This window comes from Phascolarctos cinereus, unplaced genomic scaffold (genome assembly GCF_003287225.1).
Source record: "Phascolarctos cinereus isolate Bilbo 61053 unplaced genomic scaffold, phaCin_HiC Scaffold_2;HRSCAF=192, whole genome shotgun sequence".
NCBI lineage: Eukaryota > Metazoa > Chordata > Mammalia > Diprotodontia > Phascolarctidae > Phascolarctos > Phascolarctos cinereus.
The window spans coordinates 141,362,280-141,381,547 of NW_027555625.1; the positions used below are offsets into that span (position 1 = coordinate 141,362,280).

The window sequence follows — 19,268 nt, forward strand, 5'->3', positions numbered from 1 at the left end:
CATGTGTTTGGTAGTGTGTTACAGCTTGCAAAGTGAGGGTTAGACAGCTGTGTGTGCTAGGATGGGGTGGTGGTGGATAGATAGGACCGTGCTTGAAGGGAGGTCAGAGGTTTTGGTGTTGGGGCGGCACATGGTAGGGAAAGGCCATTGAATTGGGAATTGTGGAGACTTAGATCTGAGACACTTCCTGGCCATATATGCCCCAAGGCAAGTCACTTCCCCTCTGGCAGCCTCAGTTTCCCATCTGGGGGATGAACATAACAATGCTCACTGTACTGTGAGGATAGTCTTTGTTAACTAACTGTAGGACATTGTAGGAAAGGGGAGCAAGAGTTACGGTGACTTTGGTTGAGGACACTCCGAAACTGACTTTGGGGAGCTTCGGGGTGTGTAGCTCTTGGAAATCGAATAGGCGGCAGCAGTGCTCTCTGAGGCGTCTTCCAGGATGGTAGGAGGAAAATAGCGGGCTTGCTTTGGGGTTAGGGAGCTTCTTTTACCTAGGAACTAGTTCTTCGGAGTCTCACGTTGTCGCCGGACATTTATAACGTGAGCACCGAGGCAACCACCCCCGCCGATTCCAGTAGGGGGAGGTACACTTCCGTTTCTAGGCTGTTGAGGGCTAGCGGGCGGACCAAGGGGACGATATCCGGCAGGGAAGAGGCTTCCGAGCAGTGGTCGCGCTTCCGGTGAAGCGCTTCCGGTGGCGGTAGTGGCGGCGGCGGTGGTTCCGGGTGCCTTTGTCCCCCCGGTGTCGCGACCCCGGGCCCACAGGTGGGTTCAGGGCCCTTCTCCTCCGCTCCCTCCGCCCGTGGTGAGGGGTCGCGGGCCCCTGCACCGGGCATCCCGGACCCGGGCCACAGCTCGTAAACTTCCCTCCCCCGGTTTCCGTGGTAACGGGCTAGGGCTCCGGGGAAGGGGGGGAGTGGAAGCCGCGCCCCTCCCCCCTTTCTTTGCCCTCTGCCCCTCCTCCAGCGGTCCCCGGCTGCATCGGCCGGGGCAGGCGGAGGCGGGAAAGCTAGTGTCTGGGGCTGCGGTCAGTCTGCGCTTGGAGAGGGCCTCCGGGAGCGGGGACAGCCCGGCAGCAGCGCCCTCCACCCTCGGCCCCAGTCCCCGCATCTCTCCTTTCCCCCGCCGCCCTCCCAGCTCCTCCTCGTCACCTCCCTCTCCCCGCTCTCCATTATCTCCCATCATCCTATCCCTATATTCCATCATCATCCCTCTCCTACTGCGTGATCCCTCCTGTTCCCCTCTGCTCCCCATGAGCATTGTCCGTATCACTGCCCCCTCATCCTCCATTCCTCAACAGCCCCTCTTCTCCTTCCACATAATTTGTTTTACCCCCTTCCCCTTGTCTCTTTTCCATATCCTTACCACATTGTTGCAACCTTATCCTTTCATTGCCTTTTCTCCCCCCCCATTTCCATCCTACCTCCCTTTTCCTTTCTTCCTATTTCCCCTCTCCTAGACTATTAAGGACTCTTGCTTTCATATGAAGTCGATAACATTTCGCCTTTCATCAAAGGTTTTTCCCAAGACCCAGTAAAAGACACCAGCATTCTCAATGTCTCAGTTCAAGCGCCAGCGGGTCAACCCACTACCAGGAGGACGAAACTTCTCAGGTTAGGCCCTATGCCCATAGCTGATACTGTATTGGGAAATGCCTGCTTTGTCTTCCTTAGAGTTAGACTTCCTTCAGTTTTCCCTATTGAGGTTTCTCTAGCACATAGTGAATTTTATTTTTCATGCTGCATCATTAAGGATAAACAGCTACAAACTTAAGCCTTTCTGCCCCTACCCCAATATCCCTGAGGTGATGTTAATTTCTAATGGGGGCTGTAGGCAGTGGGAGAAGAACCATTTGCTGAGATTGCCTTGAGAGTGAGAGAGCTGCAGTGTGGTGCTGATAGCAGTATGTACCAGAGGTGTTTGGAAGCTCTGTGGTCTGTGGGTTATTGATTCAGAACTAGAAGGGATTTTAGTGGTCATTTAGTCCAACCCTCCCCCCCCCCTTTTTACAGATGAGGAAACAGGATCTCAGAAATGTGACTTACTCAGGGTTGAAAAGGATTTGAATGCAGGTCTTCTGACTCCAAATTCATTGTGGTTTCTACTTTACCAAGATACTTTATACAACCCTTTCCTGATCCTAGGGTCTAGATTGGGCTAAGGCAGTATGCCAACTCTGCTTTTGCTTTTATTCTCATAGGCTCTGCATCCACATCTCTCCTGGGCCCACCACCAGGTTTGCTCACCCCTCCTGTAGCCACAGAATTGTCTCAGAATGCCAGGCACCTTCAGGTAGGCGTTTATTCAAGTATACTTTGTCCATTGAGGTCTTGCCTTAATGTGTGAATTCTGATGACTCTTTGATCTTTATGTTATGGGTCATTCTCTTCTACCTTTTCCCATCTTGGGAGAATGGCTAGTCAACTCTTTGACTAGGAATCATACACCTTGGGCTTGAGGATTATTTAGCTTTTCTTTATCCAAGAAGAAGCTAGAGTACTTATAGGTTGGTGGCTCAGAAACCAATCTGATTTTCATCCATGACTGGGTTACATCTATTTTTAGTCTCCTACAGATTGAGATTTTCTGGCAAAGAGGACTTTAACTGTCCTTTCACTGATGACTCAGACTGTTGAGGGTGTTGGGTAGGGATGAGAAGGTAGTTTGAAAGTAGGTCTTTTGTGTTGATGGCGTTATGAGAGATACTCATTTGTTTCCAGCCATTTTCCTCCTTATTTTGATTACTACCCTTTTACTCTGCAGGGTGGAGAAAAGCAACGTGTCTTTACTGGCATTGTCACCAGCTTGCATGACTACTTTGGGGTAGTTGATGAGGAGGTCTTCTTTCAGTTGAGGTAGGCTGAAAGCTCTGATGATCTCCCCAAAGGGTGAGGATGCTTTGACAGAAAAAATTTAATGGGTTAAAGTTCATCATCATGATGGTGTAGAAATCTCTGAGGCTGCTATTTACATTGAGTCCCAGGGGATTTTGGTACTGACAGGCAGGAATATATGGGGGGAAGACCTTTTTTACCGGGAGATCTTCTGGGGAAGGGGAGGACATGGTATTTTTGAGGTGACCAGGGCGCCTGGTCAGGCCCCTCTCCTCAATGGGCACTCTTGGATTTTGTGCTGGCAGTGTGGTGAAGGGCAGGCTGCCCCAATTGGGTGAGAAGGTGCTGGTAAAGGCTGCATACAATCCTGGCCAGGCAGTGCCCTGGAATGCTGTCAAGGTTCAGACACTCTCCAATCAGGTACTCAGTCCTTGTCAGTATGTGCATTGGGGAAGGGAACCCATGTGACCTGAAAGCCAAGGAGGAGTCATACTTCTTGGGACGGGGGTGTCTTGCTTTAGGGTGTGTGAACTCAGTATTAAGAGTCTCCTGAGTTCCTGATTTTCACTCCTCAGCCCCTGCTGAAGTCCCCAGCCCCTCCCCTTTTACATGTGGCAGCACTGGGTCAGAAACAAGGCATTCTGGGGGCTCAGCCCCAGCTGATCTTTCAGCCTCATCGGATTCCCCCACTCTTCCCTCAGAAGCGTGAGTATGGTTGATAAAGAGGGTGAGACAGAATGGTTATGATTCGAACTAATGGGCTTCCTGTTCGAATCAGAACTGTGGGAGTAAAGCTTGAGAGGTGGAGATGTGAAGATGGGCAGAGAGAGTTCTTGAGTCTTTGAGTTATGTATTTTCTCTCCTTAGCACTGAGTCTCTTCCAAACATCCCCTACATTGCATCTGAGCCACCTGAGCAGGTTTCCTGCTCGGGGTCCTCATGGCCGACTGGATCAGGGTCGAAGGTAAGAAAACAGGACGAGGGAAATTGTTGTTTGTGTGCTTCTTCTTTTTCATGGTATTGACCCACTGTCATTGATACTGTCTCTGCAACTGGTAACTTTGCCTTATTATATATTTTCACATAAATGACCTGTGTCTGTTTTAGCAGACAGGTACATGATGTGAATTGGTCTTCCAAAGTACATCAGATACTAGACTTTTTATACAACTAAAATGATCATATAAGACTGAACATTCCAATGTTCATTAAAATGACATTGCATCTACATTTTAAAAAGTTATTGATTTAAATTGTGTGTACTCATAAATGTGTAGCAAAAGTTCTTTAGATTTATATAGTGCCTTGAAATCAAGGAAAGCAAAGGTCTTAGGTTGTTTAGTGTGGAGCAGGTGTGTTGAATTGGACCTTTGGGATATTTTTACTATGTCTTGTGTGCTATATGAATAATGTGTTATGCAAAGAGTATGTTATTTCTTTTCTTGCTACCCTCTGCTGTTTTTTCTCTCCTTAAAGGTTTTCACTTTGTTCCCTGAGATCTAACTTACTTTTACCTTAGAATTGTAATATCAGAGGTGGAATGGATCTTAGAAGCCTTTTGATCTGATCTCTACCTGAGCAAGAATACTTTTTTTGTATCCCTTAACACGTAGATGCCTAGCTGTTACTGGATGTGATAGGATACTCATTACTTCTCAAAGCAATTCATTCCATTGTTGGACAGCTCTAACTGAAAAAGGTTTTCCTTTTCATCTCACCAAAATTTACCTCTCTGAAACCTCTATCTCTTTTTGCCCTTAAGGACCAAGTGAAATAGTCATACTACCTTTTCCACATGATAACTTTTCAGATATTTGAAAACTGTCATCATGATCCCCCTAAATCTTTTTCAGCAGTTCCTTTCCCTGTTCCTTCAACTGATCTCTTGTTATGGCATGATCTTGAAGTCATTCACCATCTTGTTTTCAGTCTCCTGGATATGCTCCATCCTGTCAATGTCCTTTCTAAAATATAGTGTCCCAAACTAAACACAGTACTCCAGATGTAGCCTGACAAGGGCAGGGAACAGTGGGACAAAATCTCCTTTGTTTGAATGCTATGTTTCTGTTAATGCAACCTCAGATCAAATTAGCTTTTGTGCCTGCCATATCACAAACAGACTATGGTTTGTTTTGTGTGTGTGTGTATGTGTGTGTGTGTGTGTGTGTGTGTGTGTGTGTATGTTTTAAGCTTTGATCAAGCTCTCTTTTGAAATGAAAATCAAAGAGGGATAAAAAACCTCATATCCTAAATGTCAGCAGGATTGTAAGCAATAAGGAAGCCATCCAGAATCCTGAAAAGGAACTCTACAAAACTTGGGGCAAAGTTTTACAGTGATATGGCCAGCAACAGGCCAGGTTGTAGAGTTAGTATTTATTTTCTTAGGAATAAGTCTTTCTTGAATTCCAGACTAAAAGATAAGCCTAGTGCCTTCATGGTTGCTTATCTAGAGGCTTCTGTTTATGCTTCCTTTGATTTTTCTCAATCTCATGGTGTTAGAGCATATGTTTAAGGGCAAGTCACATATACAAACCTTTTACTTCTAACTCTATGGGCTTCATTGTCTTCATTTATAAAATGGAGGGATTAAATTAGTATGATAACTAAAGGTTCCTTCCAGCTTTCATATTCTGTGTAGTGATCTTATTATTGAACTCTTAAGTATCATCTAAAGCAGGGGGGAAATACATATTATTAAGTTTTTTGTTTCCAGATTATAAAATGTAGGTCAGTTATGGAGTCACCAATATTTTTTGAATCTTTGCATGTCAGATCAGTTGCATTTGGGGTACTGCGTGTGATTTTGGCCCTAGCTTTACAGTGATCTAGTTTACAGTGATCTAGAGTGGAAGGAAATAATTGAGGATGACTGTTTTTTAGTTGAGAATAATATGTGGGGTAGGAAAGGAGGTGGTAGAAATTAGGTGCTTTCAGGGGATGCTCAGTTTCAAGAGGCATCGGTAACATCAATAACTTTGCTGGAAGGTATGGTTTTCTTGACTCCACATTTAGGAAAGACAATAAACTGGTGAGTGTCCAGAGGAGGGCAGCTAGGATGGTGAATTATTGAATTCATGTCATGTTTTCAGTTGTTTTTCAGTCATGTCTGACTCTTTGTAACCCTGTTTGGGGTTTTCTTGGCAAAGATACTAGAGTAGTTTGCCATTTCCTTCTCCAGCTCATTTTACAAATGAGGAACTGAGGCAAACAGGTTAAGTGACTTGTCTAAGTTCACATAGCTACTAAGTGTCTGAGGCCAGATCTGAACTCAGGAAGATGAGTCTTCTTGACTCAGGCCAGCAGGCTAGCCACTGTGCCACCTCGCCACCTTATGTCATGAGTTTGTGTCACATGGGGATATATCTATTAGTTGAAGGAACTGGGGGTATTTCGCCTGGAGAACAGAAGACTCAAGTGACATTATATTTGGCTTCAACTATTTGGCAGACTCTCATATGGAAGATAATTAGGCTTGTTCTATTTGGCTCCAAACAATAGACGATTAGTAATACTAAGCAGTTGTAAAGAGACAAACTTAGCCTTGATGTCAAGAAATGTTTCCTGACAATTAGAGCTGTCTGGAAGTGGAATGAACTACATCAGGAGATAGTGGGTTCCCCCTTCTTCAGACGAAGGCTAGATGGCCTGCTTTTTGGATATAGGTTAGACTAGATGGCCACTTAACTCCCTTGCAACCCTGAACTTCTGTGATTCAGTGATGACAGCTTCTCTTTTGGGGATCCAGCGCATGGTATCCCACTGGACTTTAGTGTCATTCTTCATGGGGCTTTGAGGCGGGGCATGTTTCTGCTGATGGTTTCCTGTTACTGAAGTTTGCTTTTTTTTTAACTGGTAATGAATTATAACCAAGTCCTGATTATTCATAGTATTAGGGGAAACCTGTCTCAGATTATTCTAAACCACAGGGATTTAGTAGACTGTACAGTGTAGCTAAAAAGTTACATTTACTAAAATCTACTTAAACTACTAGTCTAGCTGTGTATAGTTGTCCAAATGATTTCAAAGCTGTATCATAGAAACATTGAAATTCTTATAGAGACATAGGTGAGAGAAGGTATTCTCCCTGTCTTTAGTTAAATAGCCCCCAAAATGGTTCAAGAATTAGCACTTGAAGCTCTGATTTTGAAGGTCAATGAGAGGAGAAGGAAGCAGGTCTGGTACAAATACGGCTGACACTCAGTTATTCTGGAGTGAGCAATTTACTCCTGAATAATTGAGAATTAGTTATGTTTGTACCAGGAGATGGGGTTTTCCTGTCTAGGACAGTCTGAGAATGTATGTTACTAGAAGACAGTGATTGTTTTTGTTTAACTCACTTAATGATATCACCTAATACTTATGGGTATTTAATACTCCAATGATAATGTTTCAACCTCCAGTGATGACTATGACTCCAAGAAACGCAAGCAGAGGGCAGGTGGGGAGCCTTGGGGTGTTAAGAAGCCAAGACATGACTTACCACCTTATCGGGTCCATCTTACTCCCTATACTGTGGACAGGTGAGCATACAGAGCTGTGAAGTAGAAGGGAACTTTCTGGGGGCTAAGCGTGAGAGTTTGATGATAAGAGATAGGCTGTGACCCTGTTTTCTTTGCTTTTGGCCTGCAGCCCCACCTGTGACTTCTTGGAACTCCAGCGCCGGTATCGAAGTCTCTTAGTACCCCCAGACTTCTTAGTTGTGCATCTGAGCTGGCTGTCAGCCTTCCCCCTGAGCCAGCCCTTCTCTCTACATCATCCAAGCCGAATTCAGGTACCATCAGAGAAGGAACAGAGCCCAAGTGCTGACCCTGAGTCCACTCCACCAGACTCTGACATGACTTACAGTGCTAAGGTGAGAGTTGGTAGCATCTTGTTACCTTTCTTATGGTTTAGGAGAATCTCCACAGTATCTCTTTGTTACTCTTTTCTTGCTGCCTCTGCTTAGGTACTTTTGCTCTCCTCCCCGGGACTAGAAGAATTATATCGTTGCTGCCTGCAGTTTGTAGAAGACATGGCTGAGCCAAGAGAGAGTCCAGAACACCCTTTGAAGCAAATTAAGGTAGGAGTTGGAATGATTCTGGGATCTGTGAAGCAAGATCTCAAAATTTTTATACTTTTCCTTCCTCTAAGACCTGTTCATTGATATTGTCCCGCTCCACCAAAGGTCTGGCTGCAGTATCACTAGATTTCCCTCTGTTGCAAGCCTGCCCTTCTCTTTTCTGTCATTCCTTTGCCTACTTCACATTCTTAGAATTATCGGTGAATTGTAGTTCTGTTACTCAGTCAACATTAATTCAGCACTTCCTGTGTGCCACGTATAGTGCTAAGCACGGAGGAGGACTCTTGGTTTCATGAGCGTGTAGCTTGTTTCAGCTTCTTACTCCTTGCCTCAAGAATAGTGCTCTGCAAGCGGTAAAGCACTTAGTTGTACTTGAATTGAATTGAAGAATCTCGGAGCTGAAAGAGACCTTGAGGTGATGTAGTGAGTATGCAGATGAGAAAGCTAAGGGCTGAAAAGCCCACAGCTCTGCCACTTTATACAGCTCATATAACTTCTGGCAAAGCTGGGACTAGAACCTTTGTCTTTACCCACTTTTCACTCTGTATCTAGCTCCTTCCTGCCTAATATTGTGTGTACGTTTGTTGAGGGGGCAGGTGGAGTGGGGGAGGACCGCTTAAGCTTTAAAAATTCTTCTTTCATAGTTCTTGCTGAGAAGGAAGGAGGATGAGGCTGTGATGGTTGGGGGTGAGTGGTCACCCTCTCTAGATGGTCCTGACCCGAAGGCTGATGCCCAGGTATTGGTCCGAACTGCTATCCGCTGTGCCCGAGCTCAGACAGGCATTGATTTGAGCAGTTGCACAAAGTGGTGAGTATCCTTTCTGCAGTTTTTATTTGGGGACATTTAGTGTAGTTGGTGAGGAGATAGTACTTAAACCAAGATAACAGATTCAAGCTCCATATCGACTTGCCAGCTTCCTAGTCTTCTGTGACCACAGAATACACCTTTGACCCCAGCCTTACAGATGGGTGGTATGGACTACAAGTAGGGGTTTGGTGACTGTGTTTGTGTGTGGGTACTGGTACCTGTCCATCACCTTCCTGGCTCCACAGTAGTGGAGCTATGTGTGTGCATTTGGTGAAGGGAAGGGTCATAGTTAAAAAACTGAGGGAGCTTGTGATAGATATGGGGGTTGCCTGGTCATTTGGTTTGCAGGGTTCATCAGAGGGTAGTGTCTCAATGCCCCCTTTTGCTGGGAGCAGGTGGCGTATTGCTGAGTTCCAGTACATACAGCTGGGACCCCCTCGGCGGCAGCGAACAGTAGTGGTGTATCTGCCAGACATCTGGACCCTTATGCCTTCCCTGGAGGAGTGGGAGGCCCTGTGTCAGCAGAAGGCCACTGAGGCAGCTGCCCCACTCCAGGAGGCTCCAGTGGTAAGTCTGAACCCTGGGAGGGAAAGGGTCTGAAACATTTGGACTAACAGGCGATGACCATTTTGTTTGCTTCCTAGGAAGCAGAGGCTTCTGTAGAGGAAACAGACACATCTGAGCTTGCAACAGCAGAGGCTTCTGAACAAGACACAGAGAATCCTGAACTCAGTCTGCAGCAGGAAATGGACCCTTCTCTCCCAGAAGCCCCTCCCCCTCCCTTGGAGCCTGTTATAATAGCCCAGCCTGGCTGTACCAACCTTTCCCTCCATGCCATTGTGGAGGATCGGAGGCCAAGAGAAAAGATCTCATTTGAGGTAGATGTGGAAGGTGGTCTGGGTATGTGCTTGGTGTAGCGGAATTTAGAGGAATCATTTCTTGGTATTCATGCACCCTCAATTCTGCATTAACAGGTAACGGTGTTGGCAGTACTGTTTCAGGAGATGCTGCAGCGAGACTTTGGATACAAAATCTATAAGATGTTGCTGAGCCTGCCTGAAAAAGAGGTGCCCCCACCAGAGCCGGAAAAGGAGGAAGCGGCCAAGGATGAGGCAGTCAAGGAAGAAGTGGCCAAAGAGTCTAAGGATGAAACACAGAATGAGGGAACATCTGCTGAGCCAGATACCTTGTTGGTGAGTGCCAGGGCCAGAGAGGGTAAGGGTAAGAGAGCTTCATGTAACAAGGACCTGAATGCTGGGAGGCCAGGCAAGTGTGTAAGTGCCTGGATGTGACTGGCGCTGGGGGCCTGGGGGAGAAAAGGAAACAACATGTATTGACGATGAGTGGACAGTGAGTGTAGTAGGAGAGACAACAAGGACATGTACCCCCATATGGTGATTGTGCTTAAGCTGCATCTTAAAGGAAAAGAGGAACTCTTTTCGGCACAGGTAAAGAAGGAGCACATTTCATGCATGATCAGTGCAAAGGCATGGAGAGTTTGTGAGGGACAGAGAAAAGGAGATGAGTGATGTCTAATGAGATTGGAAAGGGAGGGTTTGTGCAGGGCTTTAAGAACTAAATAGAGGAGTTTCTTTTTTATCCTAGAGGCAACAGGAAGTCAGTAGAGCTGGTTGAGTAAAGGGGTCACATGGTTGGGTCTGTGCTTAAGGAGAATCACATTGGTAGCAGTGTGTAGGATGGACCGGAGTGGGGAGGGACTTGAGGAAGGGAGGCTAGTTAGGAGGTGGTTGCAATAATCTTGGCAAGAGGTGATGCAATCCTGCACCAAGGTGGTAGCTGGGTGGAGAGAGAAAAGGGCCACGTGAGAGAGACTGTGGAGGTGGAAATGCCTCTCTTTGGCAGTCGATTGGGTCTGTGGAGTGAGAGAGAGTGAAGAGCCCAGGAGAATGCTGAGATCGTGAGCCTGTAAGGCCAGAACGACAGTGGGGCCTTTGACCGAAATGGGGAAGTTAGGAGGAGGGGAGGCTTTAGGGGAAAGATAATGAGTTCAGCTTCTGACAGGTTGAGTGTAAGATGCCTCTGGGACATCCAGTTTGAAATATCCAGTAGGCAGTTGGTGTGGGGCTGAAACTTGGGGTGAAAAGGATTGGTTCTTTGCAGTCATCTGCAAAGAGGTGATTAAAGCCTTGGGAGCTGATGAGATTACTAAGAAGAGAATAGAGAGGGAGAAGAGGGCCTAGCACAGGACCTGGGGGAGCACCCACTGTTTAGGAAATGGTGATATAGATGATGAGCCAAAAAAGACCAAGAAGAAAGAGAAAGGTGGGAAGGGCCCAAACCGGGACAGAACATTTTTCTGGACATAAGAGGTAAAGGAAGCATAGTCGGTAAATCAGAGAGCATGGAAAAATGTCAACCAGGTTGCTTAGGAAATAGGGTATCTAGGTCATTATTCTGATTAGCTGAAGGTTAGCCAGAAATCTTTGTTTTAACCTTTGTCGAAATACTTTTCTAAAATTAGTGAACCTGTTTTCCTGCTGGATATGGTTTAGTGAACATGATTTCACTTCTCTGGTATTTGAGGACCTTCTTTGGAGGTCATGGTGTCATATGACTCAGTTATGTATAGCATCATTGGGAGAATATTAGTGTAAAGAAAAAAGATTTTTTGTGCATGTGTTAGGGAGCAGTTTGACATTGTTGAAAATAGTGCATTTTTCTGAATACAATACAGATTACTTTCCTCCTGATTGAATTCTGGGCCAGGTTCGTTGCCTATCTGAAGTGTATCCAAGATGTGCACTTGTGGACTAGCTCACTGGGGTACCCATCCGTAGCATCTCATTGTCAGGGCAGTAGGTGTTTTTCATTTCAACTTGACAAACATTTTTCTAAGTGCTACTGTGTTTAAGTCACTGAAGGAGGTGCTGAAGATTCCAAGAAATCCTTGCTCTTAAAGAGCTAACTTTCTATATTCCTTATTACCTTGTTTTTCCACTTTGTAAATAAACTGTTACATTGAATTCTTTTGAGTGTTTGTAGATGTTATTGAGGAGGCCATATGAGATTCTGGTGCTTGATGTAATTACCACAGTGTGACTTGCAAACAGGGTCATCTGGAGAACTTCACCATCTATATGGAGTTCTATTATTTAGACTGCACAGAGCATCTTTCATGATACTAATGAACACTTTTTGTGGGTGTTTTATGCCTTATTTCATATTTATAATTGGATGATTTTTAAACAAATTGATCTCTGGTCATGTCTAATTAAGGAATTTTATATTTACATTTGCAGGGGAGACACCTATTTGAGGTTTGATTTCTGGAATCAAATTTTTTTTGTAATAAAGAAACAGGATTTCATTTTTTATATGTGATTTTTATGGCTTTGAAGAAGAGGTCTGCGAAAACTTGTCTCTCCCTCTTTATATTTTCAGCTTCTAAAAATTTTAAATAGATGAGAAACTGGACATCTGAGTTGGTAGTTCCTGATGTCTTCTCAGACAGCTCTCTCTTTTTTGGTAATACCATTGCTGTTTTTGGGCTTCCATTCACTCTTGAGATATCTTGAAAATTGATCCTTAGTACTTTCAAATCATGTTGTCTCCTGCACAGATGTCTTATATGTATACTTGATTTGATCTAGTCACTTTGTGACTTCATCTTGTGACTTTCTAGTTTCTCCAGTGGTACATTTGGTCCTGAGGTGTTAGAATCCAGATGGATTTCCACTGTTATCAGTGATAATAGATTGTTTTTAAAACACACCCCCATACACACATATGCACGTACAGATGTTCCATTCTGCACTTGTATGTTTTCCTTAACAGTTTCATGTAAATGCTTTTAGCTTAGTTGGAGCTCATGTCAAGCTTTTTCTGCAAACTTGTTTGGCTCTGTATTTTGACTATTACCTTGCGCAGTGGTCTGCAGGTGAGAACACCTTCGAATGTGTGTCTCCGTGGGCACGAACTCTAAACCACCGTTGCTTCTGGCTGCTGTTTCCCTTCCTCACAAGGAGATAAAGTATTTGCTGGTTGAAGTGGTTTCTGAGCCCTTTTGGCTTTCCCTTCCTTGTGGTGGTGGCTACTTTCATGAGTTAAACTTCTCTAAGAATTGGTGATAATCTGAATCAATATTTTTTTATTTTTCAGAGTCAATAGGTGGTTTGGGAATGATTTATAATAATTTAACAGTTTTCTTATCTTTATCCTTCTGATATTAATGTTTATTTTGATCCTTGCTTAACACATTTTCCAGAATATTTTTCTCTCTCCTTCCCTCCTCTAACCTTCATATTGAAGGTAGAGAAAATTGTTAGTGGAAGGAGCATTAGGTTCAAATCCTAACCCTGATACCCAATCTCAATATGACTTTGGACAAATCATTTTAAATTTCCCTGGAGCTGTTTTCTCACCTGTAAAATGAGGGGGCTGGATGAGATAAATTTCAGAGATTCTTTCCAGGTCTAGAGTGAGAAAACTGTACTGATCCAAGGACAAAAAGGCAACTTGGAATTTGCTTAAAAAAAAAATCCCCCAAATCGGTTTCTCTTGTAAGTTGCCTCCTCTTCTCCTAAGAGTCAAATATAGGGCAGAGTATAGGGTCAGGTACAGGCGAAGTAGGTAAAGAGGAAGAATAGGCAGGAGGACCAGGAAATGAAGGTGGATCATCATATGTGCCCTAATCAGTGTGGCCTGGAGGGATGAAACCAGGTGTTAGTTCCAGGCCTTGAAACAGGCCGCATACTTGTCTCTGCTTAGTTTATGAGGCTGTATTGGGAAAAGGGAGTTGTTGCACTGATGGGAGGGCAATGTTTCTTTGGGCTGTGGAAATTCCTTAACCTTCCACATATTGCTGTGGGACTGACATGAATGTTCCATAACAAATATCTGGAATTTCCCAAGGGTACCTTGAACCCCAGTTAACGTATGTAAAATGTTTTGCAAATGCAAAATTACTATATAAATGTGAGCTAATTGTTATGACTCTTCTGCCCCTCACAGAAGGAGGATGGGCTTTTGCCCAAGCCTGCAGCTTCTGGCGAAGAGGAGGAGGAAAAGGGCCGGGGTGAAGCATCGGAGGACCTTTGTGAGCTGAGCTTGGATGCAGAACTGCTACTGTTGAGGGAAGATGTGGAGGAGGATTTTAGTATGTTGGGAGCCTAAGAGAAGAGGGAGGGAATGTTGGTATGGGCTGGGTTGTTCAGTGGTTTGGGTCTGAGGCTGCTTCTTCAATGTATTTTGCTGGGTTTCTTCAGCAGGGACAAAACTAGAAGATGCTGAGGTACGGTCTGTTGCCTCAAACCAATCAGAGATGGAATTCTCCTCACTTCAGGACATGGTGAGGATCCCTATTTTCCCCACCTTTTGCTCACTAAGTAGGGTTAGTTATCACAGTTGGGGAAGCCTCTGATCTGAGCAGCACTTTTAGCACTTCTTGGCCCTTGGCTTCTTGCTCTTTCTGGAGAATACACACTTAGGGAGAAAATTTTCATGTGTACAGACAGCCAATAGAATTCAGTGTCTAAGAATATATTTAACCTCCACTTGATACTCATCTGTACGGCAAAGCCCCTTAGGGTTCTTCTGATAACGTTCACACTTGAACTTCCTAGAGCTAGTTTCAGAACTGAGACACTCTGCACAGAAATCTAGTAACTGGAATTCCTTTACTTCGCCTGACAGAGCTCAGATTCAATGACTTTTCCAGCTTACTAGCCTCAGTGAAGCAAGTATCCAGCAATTCAGTTTGGCCATAAATGGCTATGTTTGTAAACACTAAGCCAGTTGGAAATTTTTCTTCACTTTCCCTGGTTCTCTCTCAGCCCAAGGAGCTAGACCCCTCGGCTGTGTTGCCCCTGGACTGTCTTCTCGCTTTTGTGTTCTTTGATGCCAACTGGTGTGGCTACCTTCACCGACGGGACCTAGAGAGGATCCTGCTCACTCTTGGACTTCGGCTCACTGCAGAGCAGGTATCTTTTCTCTCCTTGATTGCCACCTTGCCCTGGGATGAGATATTTTGTTTGCATGTGCTCTCTGCCCCCCCACTTCCCCAACACAGGACTCAAGCCAGGTATTCAGTAGCCTCGATTCTTGTGTTAGACAGCTCTTTCTGATCCTTGTGCAGTGATGGGTTGCGTTTGTCTGTAGGCCAAAAAGCTGGTGAGCCGAGTGGTGAGCCAGAACATTTGTCAGTACCGGAGCCTACAGTACAGTCGTCAAGAAGGCTTGGATGTTGGGCTCCCCGAGGAGGCACTCTTTGGTAAGCAGGAGATCTCTGTGTCATTTAACTTTGAAAGGTGAGGGCCTTGGCTTTCTTCCTCCGATCTTCTTCTAATCTCTTCTTTGTCTTTTCAAGGAAACTTGGATCTGCTGCCGTCTTCCTCTGGGGAAAGCCCAAAGCCAAGCTCCCCTCAGGTGGAACACAGGGGCCTGGTGTCTCATAATGGCAGCCTGATTCACGTGGGAAACCTGCTGCAGCGGGCAGAGCAACAAGACAGTGGGCGGCTTTACCTAGAGAACAAGATCCACACACTGGAACTGAAGCTGGGTGAGAGGCCTGCAGCCCCACATCCTTGCTCGTGTTTCAGTGTCCCAGAGGCTGTGTATACCTTGGTGAACCACTAGGTGCTGCACTCCTTTTATCCTTATTTGTCTTGAAGTTGCAGGTGGGAAGCAAGATTTCTGGTGTTTTCTTTCTAGAGGAGACCCACAGCCGCTTCTCCACCACAGAGGCTACCAATAAGACGCTGACAGCAGACATGCAGGAACTGCGGACACGGCTAGCAGAGGCTGAAGAAATGGCCCGAACAGCTGAGAGGCAGAAGAATCAGCTGCAGCGTCTGCTTCAGGAGTTTCGAAGGCGTTTGACTCCCTTACAGCAGGAGATGCAGCGCATGGCAGAGAAGGTGGGGGATAGGATTGGGAGGGCTCTGGTTACTTTGGAAATGAAAGCCACACACGGTTGCTGTTGGGAGAAGACAGCTAAAGTGACAGCTTCCTTCCTTCTTATTCATTAATTCCTTGGGCCCATTTGTAGAGACTTTCTCAAAGTAGCTGGTCTTTTCCTAATCCTCTATTGCTAGAGTACACATACCTGTGTTTCTTTTTCTCCCTCCCTCTCTCTCTGCTCTGTACAACTGCCCCACCTCCCCCCTTCCCTAGGGTCCTAATCTTTGACACCTGTGTTTCAGGCTGACAGCTGGGGAGAGAAGGAGGAACCAGCATCTAGCAACTGAGGCCAAAGGGCACTGCACAGCAACTGCCACCCAGGGGGCTCAGCGATGGAGTCTGATGAAGTTAGACCCTCTCAGCACCAGAAAGCAGCTGGAGCAGGGCCTGGAAACACAGGCAGGGGGGCTGATGGTGCTCGCATCTCCAAGGCAAATGGAGGGGGAGGGGCCTGGGTTGTGAGGGGAAGAACAAGAACTGGTTCTCAGGCTATTGGCAGGGAGGGACTCAATTTACACCTACCACTAATAGAGCATCTTTTCTTCTCACTCCTGAAATACCGTATCTCCCTCTACCGTGGCTCTTCCTGGAGCCCTTTTAATCTTGTGCTTCCTCATATACTCCCAGTTTAGAATGAGGCAAAGGAAGGGAGGGGAAGACAGCTTGAGAACCTGTAACCAGGCCTAGCACCAACAGACTTTCTGGAGAAAGGGTCAGGGAGTCCAGTTGTGGGCAGTGGATCCTTGATCTGGTCAAGCTGCTGAGCTGTAAAGGCAGATCCTTGAGGAAAGGGGCTCCCGGTTCCTGCACAAGGAGTAGAGCCAACAGCAGGGGCCAGTCTGTGTCTCGGGCTATTTGTCTGTAGTCCTGCACTCCACCAACCCCAGAGGAGATCCCTTGCCAGATGAAAGCCGCTCCTTTCTCTTCTGCTCTTTGTTCAGAATGTGGTAATGGCTTGGGCCTGGTAGGTCAAGCCTTTCTCTGTTACCTTTTTAATTCTCACCTCTTTCCATAACCCACGGTTCCAGTTTGACTTTGTATATAAACAGTTGTCCTTTTTTTGGCTTTTTGTTTTTTAAATAAACCAAAGTCAAAAACACACTGTGTGCCTGCAATCCTAGAGGGCCCCCTCCCCTGCTGTTTGCTTAGTCCTTCTGGTTTGTAACCTACTTGTGTCATAGGGCCCCGAGTCTTCTTGCCTTTCAGACTTCCCTGCACTCCTCTACCCTTCCCCTAACCCCTGAAAATGTAGGCTAGATTGTACTCATCCAGGTAAGGTAGTGAGTTGTCTCAGTTTCTTCCTGTTAAACAAATGTCAGACCTTAGAAGTCAGTTAGCTATAACCCCCAAAAGTAGACTTTCCTTGAAAAAGAAAAGCTTGTTGGGGACTACCAGGCATTAGGCAAAGAGTGCTGTTATCATAGTGTAGTCCTCCAGAGGGCAGCACCACATTGTTCAGAGGACATCATGTATCCTTGGAAGCAAGGCTTGTTGGTTTTAAGTCTGACCCCTACCCCATTACTGACAGAACCAGCAATATGTGTAGGCTTTATTTTAAGTTTCCTTGAAAAAATAAAATCCCCAGTATTGAAGTCAGGGGAGCCCAGACTTTTTGCCCTTTCCATGGGGCTCCTGAGTTACGGATGAATAGAAAAACAGCATTAAATTTACATTTTAAACTAGTTTCCAGACCCCAGAAGGTTATCTGCGGTGGAAAACTTAGAACTCCTCACTTGGTTGAGGCACAGGACACAGACTGGAAAGAAGACAGACTAGCTTTTTCTTAACACGTGGAAACTGGGGCAAGTTCCCTTGTCCTTGCCATGGCATATCAGGGAAGACAGCAATTTTGATTTGTCCCCTCAAGTTATCTGCCCTACCTCTAACGCAGACAAAATGACTTCTGAGGTGGAAGGTTCACCACCAGAAGCAAGGCAGGAGTACTGAAGCAATACAATAAAGCAGATCAGCATACTACATGGCCTAAGGGCCAAAAACTCCATGACTTCAAGTTCAAGACTCCAGTGTTCTAGCTCAGCTTGAGTTGACTTGCTTACACACCTGCTGCTTCTGCACTTAAGTTACCCACTGCTCTAGGCTGGGGCAGGAAACAGTTCTTGTTGGACTGGTTATTTTGGAAATAAAAGCCCTCATGCCTGTTCCTTTTACACTAATTATCTGGTTTCACTGTCCACTAGTGTTCCTCTCCTGAGAAGGCATTAGCTTGCTTAGAGCCAGACATTCTGTGGCATGGCACTAAAATGAGACCACCTGTAAGCTGAGGGCGTGAGGGGGAGTCGCTCTCCAACAAGAGGGTTCTGTTTGGTCTAAGGGCCAGTGAAAGGCAGCAGATGATGCCCTTGCTCCCTTTGCCATTGGGTCATGGCAAAGTTTTATAGTAGCTACTGCTCTTCACCACAGAGTTGGCTTTACTGGGTCTGAGAGTGTATGTGGCATGAGGAGCTCTGCCCCAGGGGGGATTCCGTGTAGAGTTCAGTCATCAGCCACGATGGAGAGGGCTCGGAGCTCGCTCAGCTTGGTTTCATTCTCCTGCTCCCTCTGCTCATCTGTATGACCAGGCTGGTCCAGCTGTTGGGTTAAGTCTCTGAAGATCTTGTGCATCTCAGTGTAGTACACAACCTAGGGTCAGGTGGGAAAAGAAAGGAAGAGAGAGGCTGGCAAGATCTGGACTCACTGGATAGTAATTATATTCCCCACAATCCTCTTAGGGACCAAAAGCCCCACAGTTACAGTACAGTATGCTGGCAAAGTCAGTCAGTAAGCTTTTAAATGCTTACTATGTTCCAGGTCCTGTGCTATGGTGGGGAAGATATGAAGGCCATACCCAGGATTAAGGTTCAAAATGGGGAGAAAAGAGGGTTAAACTTGGTTTTGGCTCTGCTTCCCAACAGGGTGGCAGTAAGAACGCTGAAAGGGGTGAGTCGCAGAGTTTACTGAGTCTAATTCTACAAGAGAAATGCTTGGGCTTTTTTTCCCTTTGGAGAGAAAACCTGTGGTAGGCTGGTGCCCCATGAAGCCCAGAACCCTGGGAAGTTAATACTGAAGAAAACCACAACCAGCTAACTAGAATCTGCCTTTTGGCTTTCAGTCTCCCCACCTTAGTAGTGGGTCAAGAAAATGGTACAGGGCTAGCATGCCACTTTTCCTCTTGAAAGTACAGACAGAGGACACTAGGGCATGGGCAGAGAAATTGATATTTTGGGGTTACCACCCTCATATGGAACCATCAATGTCAACAAAAACAATGTACAGCCGTTTAAGTGGAATAGCCCTGAAATTGTTTTAAGGGACCTTAAAAAGGCTGGTTTTTCCAATACTGGAAGGTGTAATAAGGAGATTGCTATACCTCAACACTGATTCCTGATACTACAGCCTTATATTACAGCATTTCATATAGGTCCCTCTATCTGCCTTCCCTCCCACACCGTTTAGACACTTGAAGATAAGTGAGCCCTAAAGCATGGGTCTCCTCACATGAGTATGGTCATAGTAACCTTGTCTAACTGGCACTCTGTCCTACAGGGGTCTGGAGTTGAGGACAGATCCTAAGAAAATCCTGTTCCTTTATTCCTTATAGGGGCCCAGAAAATAGGAGTCAAATCTGGAAGTTTCCAACTCCCAC

General features: G+C 45.6%; 2 protein-coding genes across 4 annotated transcripts in view; one reads left to right on the forward strand and one right to left on the reverse strand.

Annotated features, from left to right (window-relative positions):
• Positions 1-602: 602 nt before the first annotated feature.
• CCAR2 (cell cycle and apoptosis regulator 2) lies at positions 603-16,724 on the forward strand. The gene is made up of 21 exons (XM_020975757.2): positions 603-771; positions 1,523-1,619; positions 2,207-2,298; positions 2,770-2,861; positions 3,146-3,260; positions 3,416-3,545; positions 3,708-3,804; positions 7,241-7,360; positions 7,470-7,692; positions 7,786-7,899; positions 8,544-8,707; positions 9,103-9,274; positions 9,352-9,585; positions 9,682-9,900; positions 13,679-13,823; positions 13,933-14,015; positions 14,500-14,646; positions 14,825-14,936; positions 15,033-15,224; positions 15,377-15,582; positions 15,868-16,724. Exons 2-21 carry the CDS (start codon positions 1,562-1,564, stop codon positions 15,910-15,912), a joined length of 2,760 nt encoding a protein of 919 aa, XP_020831416.1. The 5' UTR covers positions 603-771; positions 1,523-1,561; the 3' UTR covers positions 15,913-16,724.
• A 435-nt stretch (positions 16,725-17,159) lies between these two features.
• The window catches only part of BIN3 (bridging integrator 3), a 43,831-nt gene continuing 41,722 nt past the window's right edge, over positions 17,160-19,268 (reverse strand). For all 3 annotated transcript variants that reach the window (XM_020975771.2, XM_078149645.1, XM_078149644.1), the window contains one exon: positions 17,160-18,265. In XM_020975771.2, coding sequence (XP_020831430.1) covers positions 18,119-18,265 — 147 coding nt within the window. In that variant the 3' untranslated portion in view covers positions 17,160-18,118. The remainder of the gene's footprint in view (positions 18,266-19,268) is intronic.

What these genes read in the sequence shown, in the direction of transcription:
- CCAR2 (XM_020975757.2), top strand. Translation starts at nt 1,562, where the DNA reads ATGTCTCAGTTCAAGCGCCAGCGGGTCAACCCACTACCAGGAGGACGA. An exon ending in TTCGGCTCACTGCAGAGCAG is followed by an intron (nt 14,647 to 14,824) that starts GTATCTTTTCTC and finishes GTTTGTCTGTAG; the next exon opens with GCCAAAAAGCTGGTGAGCCG. An exon ending in CACACTGGAACTGAAGCTGG is followed by an intron (nt 15,225 to 15,376) that starts GTGAGAGGCCTG and finishes TTTTCTTTCTAG; the next exon opens with AGGAGACCCACAGCCGCTTC.